At 51.5% G+C, this 14,275-nt stretch overlaps 1 protein-coding gene across 1 annotated transcript in view; it reads left to right on the top strand.

Moving 5' to 3' along the window:
* HIBCH (3-hydroxyisobutyryl-CoA hydrolase) overlaps positions 1-14,275 on the top strand; it is a 951,762-nt gene that overhangs the window by 881,983 nt on the left and 55,504 nt on the right. The window contains exon 12 of the mRNA XM_085648807.1: positions 1,641-1,760. Coding sequence (XP_085504933.1) covers positions 1,641-1,760 — 120 coding nt within the window. The remainder of the gene's footprint in view (positions 1-1,640; positions 1,761-14,275) is intronic.

The raw sequence follows: 14,275 nt of genomic DNA, 5'->3' as shown, positions 1-14,275 counted from the left end.
TCTGTTTCTCTGGCACTCCTTCTCTCCTCTCGCACCTTCTCTCCCTCGTTCTTCCTTTCTCAGCCCCTTTATTTACAGACCCTCTCTCTCCTCTCACTCCCTCACACTGTCTCCTCTCTAACTCTCTTTCACACCTTCTTCCTCTCACTCTGTCCTTCTCTGCCTTCCTCTCTCCTGTCCGTCTCTTTCTTCCTCTCTGTTGTGTCCTGTCTCTCTTTCTATATCGGGGTCTTGCTCATCCTCTCCCTCTATCTGTTTCTCTGTCTTACTCTTTACTTCTGTTTATTTCCGCTCCTCGTTGGTTCAAAAAGTGTTTGGCGAACGTTTTTACAAATATGGAGAGCGTTAAAGGGACATCCCCTCCTATTTATGAGTTGCAAAGGTGTGTAAACGAGGCCGCAAACCGTTGCTCCGTTACAACCTCCAGAGTTTGTGTTGTTACTGATTCGAAAATAGGAATCGTGTCGGGTGTTCGAGAGACTTATTGCCTGCTATGTCTTGCGAACGGGATTTCTTTTTTTTTTAAAACTGCATGTTTACCTTTAATAGACGTTTTGCTTTAAAAAAAATGTTTCCTGTTTGAGACTGTAAATGTAGAAACAGGTGTCTACTATCCCTTGCGTCGCTCCATCTTTGCATTCACTGCCAATAACAGGGGAGTCACGAATTGCAACAAACTAATATTAAGCAGGTCGTTTTACGGCCCCAAATGAATGGACCGTTTACCATTGCAAATTGCTCATCCTTTTGCAAACCCCATATTTCCTCTGTTGACTTATTAAAAAAACTTGAAAATCAGAAAGACTTCATATCAATAATAGGAGGTTGAGTTTCTTGAGCATTGACTGTTTTACAATATTTTAAGATGAATGTTGATGTTTTCAATGTTGCATTCGTAAAACAGTGCACCATGACGATATTTAGAGAAGGACGTTGTATGCTTTGATAGCTGAGAGCGGCGCCTCCGCTACGGCGGAAGAGCGTCGCCCCACTGCTTTTCAGCAGTGCAAAAAAAAGAAAAGAAAATGATAATACCACAATGTTATTATTTTATTTTTTTGCCTGCTGAAGCCAGTTTTGGGGCGGGGTGGGGTTTGGCTATCATCACAGCCAGCAGGGGGGGGAGTAGCGAGTGTACTTAAGTGCGCATGACGGTATGGCCACCGTCTTGGGCCGTCCAAACACTCATGCACACTTAGCATGTTCTCCACCCGGCTGTATGGCACGGCCCGGGTGGAGAACATGCACAGGCTCCCAATCCCTGTCTGAGCGGCGAACCATGGCCCTCATACCAATCAGGACGCTGCTGTCATGCTGGTGACAGCAGCGTAATGATTGGCTAGGAGAGTTTAGGAGCCTGTGTACTTCCGTTTTACAGAACGAGAGGACGGAAGAGAGGACACAGGAGAGGCGAACCTTCCAGCCAGCTGGCTAACAGGTAAGTGATTTTTTATTTTTTATTTTTTTTAAACACCGTCCCATCCATTCCTCCCACCCACCACTACTGCCTGGGAGCAGATGCCGCTCCAGCTAACATCCATCCCAATAATCCCAAAACATTACTTTTTGAATGTTTACATATTGTATCTAAGTCACACTATATTGAAAAAGTAATGAAAGGACTAACATTTGTGTTACAGATCCTACAGAAAATGTCTCCAACATCTCTGAAGATGACATTGAGACAGCTGCAAGAGGGTGCATCCATGACTCTGCAAGATGTACTTAGGATGGAATACCGGCTGAGCCAGGCATGCATGGTAAGGCAGATCATTGGGGAATGTAAATACTCATGGCATATTTGTTACAAACGGCATTACTGCCTTACTAATTGTGCAGACCAATGCCCTTGCTAGTTCTTATTGATTATGAATTTAAAGCGACACCCAAGTTATACACCAGTAGCAAGAAATTGTGGTTGGATATTTAAAGTACAGTGTACAACCACCAATGCCACCAACTTCAGGATTATTATTATTTTTTACTTGAAATCTGTTTATTAAAGATTTTCCATGGAACAATACAAGACATGGTCATCAATGCTGAGGCCATCAGAGAGGCGTTGGGGGGTGATATCTCACTTGGTGAGATTCGGACGGCGATCAAACATATGGCGCATAAGAAGACTCCGGGGACAGATGGGCTTCCTGTGGAGTTTTACGTGGCCTATGTGGACCTGCTTGCCCCACAGCTGCAGTCAGTCTATAGGGAGACCTGGACAGCGGGACAATTGCCCGCCACTGCCAGAGAAGCGTTGATTATACCGCTCCTGAAAAAAGGAGGGGACCCGGGGGCCAGGACAGCTTATCGTCCGCTCTCCATGCTAACGGTGGACTATAAGATTCTGAGCAAAATACTGTCCGAGCGCTTATTGGCCCACATGCCCACCCTGATTCACCCGGACCAAGCTGGGTTCATTCCGCGACGGAACACGTCGACGTGTATCCGGAGACTGTTGCAGGTCATGGAGGTGGACAGCGTGGATTACCCAGCCGCCTTGACCCTGTCGGTTGATATGGAGAAGGCCTTTGACAGCGTGGAGTGGCCGTATCTGTTTAGGGTCTTGCAGGAGTTTGGCTTGGGGGATGGGTTCGTGCGTTGGACGAGGTTGCTCAATACCAACTCGGTGGCTAGGGTGCGAACGGGGACCACGATTTCGGCTCCCTATCCTGTACGTCGGGGAACGAGGCAGGGCTGCTCGCTATCGCCGCTGCTGTTTGCCCTGGCAATCGAGCCGCTTGCGGCCCATGCCCGAATGGGACGCGCGTATGCTGGGCTGATCCTGCGGGGGGAGACCCATTATATTTCCCTCTACGCGGACGATTTATTGCTTTTCCTGGCTGACGCGGAGGGGGCCCTTCAAGGCGCTAGGGTGCTACTGGAGGATTTTGGGCGCCGCTCGGGCCTAAGGGTCAATTGGGACAAGACTTGCGTCTACCCCATTACTCAGTGGGAGCGAATTCCCCCCTCCCTGGGGGCGATCCGCTGTGCGGATAGTTGTCTGCCGTATTTGGGAGTGCGCATTTATCGCACCCAGCGCGACCTGTTGGAGGGGAATGTGGGGAGGGCGATCGCGGGCCTGGCGGGCAGTATGGGATTCTGGAGCACTCTCCCGCTCTCGGTGGCCGGGCGGGTGGCGCTGCTGAAGATGGTGGCGCTCCCACGCCTGTTGTATTTTTTCCGCACACTCCCTGTCTGGGTGCCGGTGTCACTCTTCCGCAAACTTACGGCCATGGTTACGGGCTTTATCTGGGGGGCGGGCAGACGGCGGGTGGCGCTGACCACGCTGCGCCGGCCCAGAGCCGAGGGGGGGCTTGCGGTACCTGATTTCGAGTGGTACTATTTGGCTGCCCAGCTACAATGGCTCACGCAGGCAGTGGCACGGGAATTTAGAGGCCCCGAGGGTCCGCAGGGTAGAATGACCCCGCGACACGTGCTTTCCTTTATCGTTTTCCAACAGCGACTCGAGCTGTCACAACTAACGCTCGAAGAGCGAAAGCTCCGGCTGTGTTGGAACCGGAGCCTGCGGAGGGCCGGCGCTGCTCGCCCTTACGCTCCGGAGATCCCCTTGGGTATGTGCACGGCCCTCCCCCACGGCGGGGACTGGTCGGGGCTGGCCCGCTGGGAAGATCTAGGGATACAGATGGTGGGAGACCTGTACCTAAATGGAGAGCTTCGGCCATTCCAGGAGCTGCAGGACTCCTTCGGGATTCCGAGGGGCGACTATCTCCTCCACGCGGCCTTGGTGGCGGCGCTGCGGAGGCACTGGGGAGTGGGGCTCTCGGAACCGCGGACGGCGGCCGGCTGTCAGTATGTGGTCATGGCGGCGGGCACATTCAAGGCCATTACTTGCCTCTATCAGAGAATGGCCACGGAACATCTAGCTCCTTTGACTGCGCTGAAGGATAAGTGGGAAGCCGATATCGGAAAACCTATCCCGGAACTGACATGGCCTGCACTTCAGAGACGGGCCTGGAAGAGCACGCGTAACGCCCGGTTTCAGCTGGTGCAGTATTTCACCCTGCATAGGGCATACCTGACGCCGGCTAAATTGTTTCAGTATTTTGGGGGCCCCATGCCGCAGTGCCCTCGTTGTGGAGAGGAGGGGGCTGACTTTAAACACATGTTTTGGTCCTGCGATGTTTTAAGTGGCTACTGGGAGGAGGTCGTCGGATGCCTGGCCCAAGTGACAGGGCGGGAGTTGCGGGTGGAGATGGGAGTCTGTTTGCTGCTTTGGTTTCCACACACGCCGCGCACGAAAATCACTAGCAAGTTTTGCGACCTGGGGCTGGTGGTGGCCAAGCGAGAAATTACGCTCCACTGGAAGTCGAGGACGGGTCCCAGCGTCGCGAGGTGGAGAGCGACATTTACCAAGTGGGCGGGTAGCGAGGGCACGTTCAGGCTGCAGCTTGCGCTTAGGAGAAACGATGACGAGGCTCTGGACATGGCTCGGGCGTGGGAAGCACTAATGGTTGATCTCCAGGGATGGGGAACAGCGGGGGAGGGAGGCCCTGCGGCACTGGAGCAACAGGCAGGTACTTAGGGGTGGGGGAGGCTAGCTGATTGGCTCATGGGGGCCGGGGGCTCTCCTTTTCCTCTTTGCCTGGGGCCTGTCTGTGGTGGGGGGGGGGCGGCTCATGGCTCTTAATACGGCTCCTTCTGAGAGAGGTTATCCTGGTAGTAGTCGTCCCGGCACACTGACATGTGGGTGGGGGGGGCTGTATTATTTCAGGGGAGGGTTTGGGGACGGCGCATTGGTAGGTGGAAGTGGCCCAGATTGTATTTGGATGTGATTTTATAAGCGGATGGCGGCCACCGGCCAGATGAACATTGTGGATGTCAATTGTGTTTGAGTAATGCAATAAAAAATGTTTTTGCAAAAAAAAAATCAATGCTGAGGCCACACCACATTTACATGCAATATAATAGTACAGTTGGAAGCAGTAATACACAAATATCACAAGAGCGCTAAAGGTGTTACAGGTGCAGATTACTAAGTAAGGGGGCGTGCAGGCAGATATATATGTCATACGTCTAGAAACATTGAAACCAAACAATATAAGTAGTGCAGGTCAAAGGTGCGTCCCAAGAAGGTGCCAAGCCCAAACTGCGCCTTCAGTGGTAGACTAGTGGGCCTCTGTGGTAGTGTGAGTGGAGTGAAGGAGGGGGTTGAGGGTTGCTGGGCGAGGGTCAAACACAACAACCACTGCCACAATGTCTGGCGAGGCCGCTAGTCAAAGAGTTGTAGTGCTTTAATCTTAGGTGGTGTAAAGCAGGTATACTCAAGGCGAGATAAATAATCTATAAGCGGTGACCAGATACGGGCGAATTTGGCATTAGTCTAGGCCAGTTTGTGGGACAGAAGTTCCGTTACCATAACATGCCAAAGACACTTGAACGATTGAGCAATGGATGGTGCCGTGGTCTTCTTCCAGGCTAAAGCTTTAAGCTGTTTTGCAATGCCTAACATATGGCTAACGAGCCTTCATTCATTCATCTATTTAAAGAAGCCGGACACCCAGTATGACCGTGGTGTAGGAGGCCGGGATTGGAAATCCTACAGTGTCTTTTATGTGACCCAGGATCTCCTTCTAAAAAGTATTAATGAGGGATTAAGACCACCAAATGTGGCAGATGTCCCCCAGTTCTGTTTCGCAACCCCAACATAGAATGGAAGCAGTTGGATAGATAGTGTGCAGGTGTGTCGATGTGTAGTCCCACTGTGTCATGATCTTATACGCTGTCTCTCGTTGGGGTATTCTTGTGAAGATTTTGGTGATGTCGCACCAAAGTGTTTCACATTGCTTTTGTGAGATGCCCTCTTTAGTGCTATTCTGCCATTGCGTTTGGAACTTGTGGTTGTGGGAAGGCGTAGAGTGTTGAAGTACTTGGTAGGTTCTAGATATCACATCCCTTGTGCCATCATGTCACCTAAACAATTTCTCGAAGGAGGTGTACGCCTGTGTGGCTCCCTGTGCATTCAAGGGGTGGAGCGCCTAGTGAATTAACTGTCAGTATAGTTGTGTCAATTCTGGGACTTTGACGTCCACTTTGCATTGATCAAATGGTTTGATAATGCCTCCTGCAAAGAGATCATGCCAGGTTCTACACTCAACGGCCTCTCAGCAGGGAAATGTATGGGTTGGGGGAGGGTCAAAGGCCATGGTGAAGTCTGGGTGACGGGTAATTGGCATGTCGGTGGAATAGAAGGTGGTGTGACCCCTCCTAAGTGCCAGTTTGTACCAGATTTCGTGGACCGTCTTTGTAGGGGTAGTGATATATGAACTCCGACACCGGGCATGTTTGGGGAGCTAGGCTAAGTCCCACATGGGGTTAACTAGCCACTGCTTAGTCCATTTGGAACCAGTGTTTATCGCCTTTGTGGATGACCCATTCGGATATGTAAGTATCTGATGAGGTAGGAGGTTAGGACAAGCCATGCCACCCCTGACACTGGGCAGCATTAACAAAGAATTAGATAGGCTGGGGTTTTTACCACCCATGTTAAAGGAGCGTATGTCTTGCAGTGGGTGCAAAATGTCATCGGAAGGGATGGTGGTAGCTAAGGATAGAAAAACATAGAGAATCCTGGGCCCAACATTCATTTTGATAACACTGAGCCAGCCCAGCCACTATACATGCAATGAGCCTTCCTGAATGGATTTTAGATATTCTAGCCAGCTGGCTTGCATCCAAGAGGTCAGAGTGGAAGTTAAGTTAAGACCCAGTATCAGAATGTGTGGGGGGCCCACTGAAATGGGGCTAGTAGTTTAAGGGCGGGGAGATCCTGCTTGGGTATGGTGAGGTTCTGGGCATGCTATTTGCTCATAATAACATTAAAGCCTGTAACCATTTCAAAGGCAGGGAGGCACTGTACAGCCGCAGGGGTTAGTAGCCGGTTGAGTGAGAGTAAATAGTAGATTGTCGATGAATAGACTTATTTTGTGGGACTGACCACTAAAAGTGATGCTCTCGACGCCTGCCGTCTCTGTCGAATAGTAACGGCTAGGGGCTTGACTGCCAAGGCAAAGAGCAAAGGTGATAATGGACACCCCTGATGGGTGCCCCTGGTAAGATGGACCGGGCTCGTATGTTGTGCATTAATGCAAATTGAGGCAGTCGGGCATACATAGGATATCATGTTCGTGGTGATCATACCCGAGCCCAGACCCATCTTATTGAGGACCGCACGGAGAAAGGTCCAGCTCACCCTGTTGAAAGCCTTCTCTGCGTTAAGCGGGAGAAAGCAGTGTCGGATATTGCAATAGCTAGATTTTTCTACCAGGTGCGCAGTACGGCAAATATTAATCACACCTTGCGAATGAATAAAACCTGGTTGGGGTCTATAAGGCTGGGGAGATATTGCTCCAACCTGTTAGGTAGGATCTTCATAAAGATCTTGGCGTCTCTGTTCAGAAGAGCTATAGGGCAAAAAGATTAACACAGTGTGTGGTCCTTTCCTGGTTTGGTTTGAGGGTGATCTCTGCAGCTTCAAAGGTAGGGGTGAGACCTCTATCCTGGGTGAAGGAGTTAAACAGTGTCAGTAGGTGATCTTGGAGACTGGGGAGGAATGCCCTGTAAATTGTGATGGGCAGACCATCGGGCCTGGTGTCTTCACGTTTGGAAGCTCGGTGTAGCTCTGCAGGTGTGATGGGGACACCTAGAAGTTTAGCATGCCAAGAGTTAAGGGGAACCCAGTTACAATTGCATAAGTAGGCTGTAAAAAGTAGATCTTCTCAAGTTGTTTAAACCAGGAATGGTTTATTAGGTTCAAGAGATAATAAACCCCATCCAACACCAACTCCTGCAACTGCCAATAGCACGTTGCTTACATTCTACCCCAGCTGAAGTTCCAGACATTCCAAGTTCCAAATCCAATGCCTTAGCAACCTAGAACCAATGCAAGTGCTAATATAAGAACACTACATCATCTCCCTTCTCAACAAAACACAAAGAACATATAACCAATGTCAATACAATAAAAGAGAGAATTATACACAAAAAAACCATAAAACAAAAACACATTCAAACAAAGTCATTGAACTTAGCAGGATGCCGAACAACCCTGCGAGGTCTAACAAATCTCTGAGGTGTACCCGTTCCTTGAGATGATCCCACATCGGAACCTTCTGAAACCTCTCTGGGTTGACACTTTGCAACCCTGTTCAAGTTCCAAACTTTATGATTACTGATTTTCACTGCATTCTTGAAAACTTTAATCACTCTGAATGGGGATCTAAACTTTGATTTAGACTTGCCTAAACGGGGAGATTTTATTTTCACCCAATCTCCTACAGAAACTACTGTGTGCTTGACAGCTCTCCTTTCATCATACCATTTCTTCCTTTTTTCCTTAATCTCACACTCTTTCTTTCCAGCCTGCCACACTACCAGCATTCTCATCAATTAACAGACTCTTAGAAGACACCCATGAAGGACACACCTCCATGTTAGCTACTCTCCTTTTGAACAAACGAAATGGTGAAACTCCTGTGGAGGAGTGAGGAGTAAATCTATACTCCCTAACCTTTTTCATCGTAGCTACCTCCCAGTCCATTCCACTTGCCACCGCATGTTGTACCGCCTCCTTTAACACCTTCACAAATCTCTCTACCACCCCATTGCTCTCAGGATCATAAAGAGCCGCCTTCTTATGTTTAATGCCTCTAGAAACCAAAAAGTCCTCGACTACCACAGAGGTGAATTGTACACCGTTATCAGACAGTATGGACTTGGGAAATCCTTCCCTCTCAAATAATCCATCCAAAAATTCAATCGCCACCGAAGATTCTACAGAATTGACAATCTTAATTTCAGGCCAGCGAGAGTACATATCTAAACAAACCAGAACGTATACATCCCGTGATTTTAATCTAATGGGGCCCAAAATATCAATAGCTATGTCCATCCAAGGCCCATCTGATTGCTCCCTCACCACCATGGGTTGCGTTCTACATTTCAACACCTTGTCACTGCAAGCACACTCTGAACAATTCCTGACTTCTCTCTCAATCCACATATCCATGGCGGGCCACCAATAAGCTTCTCTTAGTCTTTCCTTAGTTTTTACTATTCCCATGTGACTGGCATGTGCACTTTTCAACAACTTCTCCCATAAGAGACGAGGAGGAATCAATCTACTGCCTCTTAGAAGAATACCCTCTACCACAGACAAATCATCTTTCACTTGCCAAAACCCAGTGAGTTCTTCACAACACTCTTTCTGGTCACACCACCCCTTTGAAACCATATTAATCACTTTTTGCAGAAGTTCATCCTCAACTAGGGCCTTTTTCCAATCATCTTCAGATACAATTCCATCACTCAGCAGACATACATCAACCTCCTCCTCAAATTCTTCCCCACCAAACTGATCATGTTCTTGTGGTTCCTCACGCACTGTGCCCAGTCTTGACAGACAGTCTGCAAGTATATTAGAGACACCTGGGAGATAAGAGACACTAAAGTTAAATTCTTGAAGTGCAACCACCCACTTGCGTATTCGATGAGACACAAAATCAATGCCTTTTTTTGTAAAAACCTCCTTCAACGGTTTGTGATCCGTTAGGACTTCAAACCTGTTGCCCCAAAGAAATTTTCGTAATTTACGAATAGACCAATATATAGCCAGAGCCTCTCTTTCTACAACGGAGTAGTTCAACTCTGCTCCTCGCAAAGGCCTGGACATAAACAAAACCACTTTGTCTTCCCCCCCTGACCTTTGAAATAGAACTACACCTAAACCTTTAGAGCTAGCATCAGTCATTACATAAGAAACCTTTCTTGGATCAAAACTACTAAGGTCTTGTGCGTGAATTAAGCAATTCTTAAGGTTCTTTTTCTTTTTTTTTTTTTTTTTTTTTTTTTTGAAACCGTTTATTGCAATCTCAAGAATATACAAGTATGGGCCTACAACCTTCCGGCCGGCCGCTAGAATGACAGGAGCATATGACATACGTACAAAAACACTTGGCGTTGCAAAGAAGCAAAATCAGGAGGTATCAGCGTCGTGGGCCACATCACTCTGACCCCACAATACGGTTTCATTTTATACAAACAACACCAAAACCACACCCGCAAGGCAACCCGCAATCGAAAGTAACAGCACGTGCTCCCCGAATGGGGGACCCCAGCCATCCACAGGAGTCTAAAGAGGGGAAGGGGAACAGATCGAGGACTGGGGGAACTCCGTGCTCGGGGCTATGGAAAGGAGTCAACTAAGGGGACGGGGCTGGTGAGGCCGCAGGCAGCAGTGGTGGCGCGCAGATACCCCCGCGGTAGGCGTTCCAGGGGCCCCATACTTTCACCCATGCCCCAGGCTTACCCCTCGCCACATACACCACCTTTTCTCGGAACATGCACCAATCCATGTGTTCTTTCCAGGCCGACACCGCCGGGGGCCTCTGGGATCCCCACAGTTGAGCAATGTCACGCTTAGCTATCATATATCCCAGAGTCACCCATCGCGTCTGCGGAACCGAGTAGTCAGTTGGTTCCCACACATTCAGCAGGCATCTCCTCGCTTCAGGCAGCAGCGCGACACGCGTAACCACTCGCAGGACCTCATGCACACCACGCCAGAATCGCTCCACCTTCGGGCATTCCCACAAAATATGCAAAAAAGTCGCCAAAGCACCACACCCACGCTTACACAACCCATCCTCAGCATAGCCCATACGCAGAAGCCTTGGCCCCGTCATGTAAACCCGATGGAGTATCTTAAGCTGGACGAAGCGAAGGCGAGCCGGTATGGCCACCTCCTTCGGAGAGGCCACCGCGGAAATCCAGTCTTCGTCGTCCAACTCCAGCCCGTCGGCAACCCAAGCCTCGCGGAGGCCAGTCAGCAAGCCCGAGCGATCATTAATCAATTTTTTGTAAATAAGGGAGATCGTGCTGTCCGGAACGTGGCCATCCAGCACTCTATCCTCCAGGGGGGAAGACTCCGGGATGGAGGCGACGTCTGGGAAGACTGAGCCCAGCGCGTGACGGACCTGCAAGTACCGAAAGTATTCACTGCCCTGCAGCTGAAACTCCGTCTGCAGCGTCTCGAATGTTTTAAATCCCCCCCTCGTCCAGAGGTCCCCCACTTTACTGATGCCGATCGTGTCCCACTTCTCGAAGCCCTTCGAGGTCCACAGGGAGCCCAACCTCTCAGACGCGTACAACGGTGATGCCCGGGTCAAACGGTCCTTCCACCCCATAGCTGCGTTAGCCGCGTGCCATACTCGTACCATGACACGCGTAGGTCCCGTCAGGCGGGGTCCGGGCGCGCCAGAGTAGAGCGCTCGATTATAGTCGCCACCAGGCAGGAGCATCTTGTCCATTTCAAATGCCGGGTTTAAGGCGGGCCCGTAAAGGCCATGATTAATTGCAGCTAGCTGGGAGGCCCAGTAATACCGTTTAATATCCGGGAGGGCAATCCCCCCGTCGTACCATGGGAGCGTCAACTTCGCCAGGGCAATACGCGGCCTCCCGTCCCAGAACAGGCGGCGCTGTAGACTCTCCACCTCACGGAAGTAGCGCGCCGGGACTAAATCCATAGTATTCTGGAGAGCGTACAGGAAGCGTGGCAACGACATCATCTTAAACAATGCCGCCCGGCCGAGCGGCGAAAGCGGCAGGCGCCGCCAGCGCGCGACGTCCTCCTTCAAGCGCTGGAGGGGGGGAAGCAAATTCCGCTCGTAGCGGGCCTCCGGGTCCAGAGTAATGTAAACCCCCAGGTACCGAAACCCCTGTGAGGCAATCTGGATCGGACAGCCCCGCGGGAGGACGGGAGCCTCCCCGGAAAGCACATACACACATGATTTAGCCCAGTTGATGACAAGGCCTGAGTTGCGGCCGAATGAGCGCAAAACATCAACCAGGACAATCAGTGATTTACGCGGGGAGGCTAGGTACAAAAGGATATCGTCAGCGTATAGGGACACGCGGTCCTCATACTCGGGGGTCCAACGGAGACCACGGATGGAAGGGTGCCACCGCAGCCACTCCGCCAGGGGTTCCAAGGCCAGCGCGAACAGGAGCGGCGACAAGGGACAGCCCTGTCGCGTGCCCCGTCCCAGCTCGAATGGGACCGATACTCTTCCATTCACCACCACCTGCGCCAATGGGCCCGAATACAACAATTTGACCCAGCTGATGAACCCCGGGCCAAATCCAAACTTCGCCAGCATAGCCCAGATGTATGGCCACTCGAGCGTGTCAAACGCCATGGTGGCGTCTAAGGACGCCAATATGGCCGGCTCCCGCACAAACGGGACACGCGTGAGCACCCCGTGCAAGCGCCGCAAATTAAGGGCCGTGTTGCGATGGGGAATAAAGCCGGACTGGTCTTGGTGGACCAAATCGCCCACCACGCCGACCAGCCGGTTGGCTAGCACCTTGGCGAGGATTTTGGGCTCCGCATTCAAGAGCGAGATAGGCCGGTAGGATGTAACCCGGTCTCGAGGTCTCCCTTCCTTGTGGATCACCACGATTGTAGCCAGACGTTGGTCCGGCGGGAGGGAGCCCAACGAGTGGGCCGCCAGGAACATCGCACGGAGGTGGGGTGCCAGTACATCCGGTCGCAGCTTATACAACTCGATAGGGATGCCGTTCGGGCCCATGGCCTTGCCGGATGCGACCGAGCGTATGGCGAGGGCAATTTCGTCGGAGGTAGGAGCGGCATCTAACGACACCCTGTCTTCCACCGAAAGGGAAGGCAGCGCGATATCCCTAAGCAGGGCATGGGAATCCTCCTCCGAGCAAGGAGAAACCGGGGAATACACCTCGCGGAAATAATCCGCGAAACAAGAGACAATGTCTTCTGGCTCGGTGACACGCACACCATCCATCCTCTCAATCAGCGGGACCACACGACTCGCTCTCTCCTTTTTATCCAACCATGCAAGCAGTTTACCAGCCTTATCACCCACATCATACAGTCGCCCCTGTTGCTCTCTATAGAGACCCCTGGCCGCCTCCGTGACGAGGGCCCTGTAAGCCGCCTGCTTAAGTTGTAGAACATGTAGTGCAGCGTCCGTCACCCCACCCTCTAGATCACCCTCCAATTCAGCGATTTCGGCCTCCACCCGGGTCACCTCCTCCTGCTCGCGCCTCCGGGCATGGGAAATAAAGGAGAGGGCCTCCCCTATAAGAACTGTTTTGAAGGCTTCCCACCGGGAGATAGCCGAAGGGACGGACCCCACATTCTCATCGAAATACCGCTGCAAGGATTTAATCAAATCAGCGCGAATAGTGGGGTCGCGCAGGTACCAGGCATTGATTGGAGCTACCCTGCCCTCCCCCCTCGGGAAGACATCAACGTGCAACAGGAGCGGGGAGTGATCTGAAATACCCCGCGCCAAATGGCGCACCTCTCCTACCCTCCCAACATAGGCCGCAGGGACAAGGACATAATCAAGCCGTGAGAGGCTACCATGGGCACCCGAGTGGAAAGTGTACTGCAGCTGCGTGGGATGTTTTAAGCGCCAGCAGTCCACCAATCCCAGTGTATCTAAGAAGCCGGACAGCCACGCCTGCGCCCGGGGGAGGTCCCTAGGGGGGTGACGATCCACGGTCCCAGAAACCACCGCATTGAAGTCCCCCCCAACCACCAGAAGCCCCCCCGGAAGGTCAAGGAGGAGGCGCCCTAAGTCTGCAAAAGTCGTAGACTGTAACCCCGGTGGGACGTACACTGATACAAAGACAACTACTTTACCCTCCATTCTCCCCACTAAGACAGTGTAGCGTCCCCTCTCATCATGGCGCACCTCGTCTATTTCCAACGGGAGCGAGTTCTTCACCATGATGCCCACCCCCCGGGAGCCCGACGTGAAGCCCGAGTGGGCCACCAAGCGATAGCCACGCCGATTCATGGCACAAAAGGAATTACCAATAAGGTGTGTCTCCTGCAGAAAGACCACATCTGGCGAAAGTCGTTTCAAATACTGCAGGACCACACCTCGCTTAATCCTATCCCCCAGTCCGTTAACGTTCCAGGACAATAAAGTCAGGTACCTACCCCCCATCACATACAGAAGCCATCATTCGTCCCCCCGAGAGCACCTTAAAAACACCAATACAATAAAGGGTTTGCCTTGCGGTAAAAACGAACAACTCCCCACCCCAACCCACCCATCCCAACAGAACTCCCCCCTCCCTGCACCCCTGCATGAGCCCAAACAGCCCCCCCAAAGTGCAGTGTGCCTGTCGCCCCATGAATGATTAAACTAACTAGTCCCCCAGAGGAGGGAGAGCCCCCAAGAGACCCCGTACCACCTCCACAGGAGGGAGA

The sequence above is a fragment of the Triturus cristatus genome, chromosome 3_2 (assembly GCF_964204655.1).
Source record: "Triturus cristatus chromosome 3_2, aTriCri1.1, whole genome shotgun sequence".
NCBI lineage: Eukaryota > Metazoa > Chordata > Amphibia > Caudata > Salamandridae > Triturus > Triturus cristatus.
The sequence above is the reverse complement of the archived record's forward strand: the minus strand, read 5'-3'. Positions and strand labels throughout refer to the sequence as shown.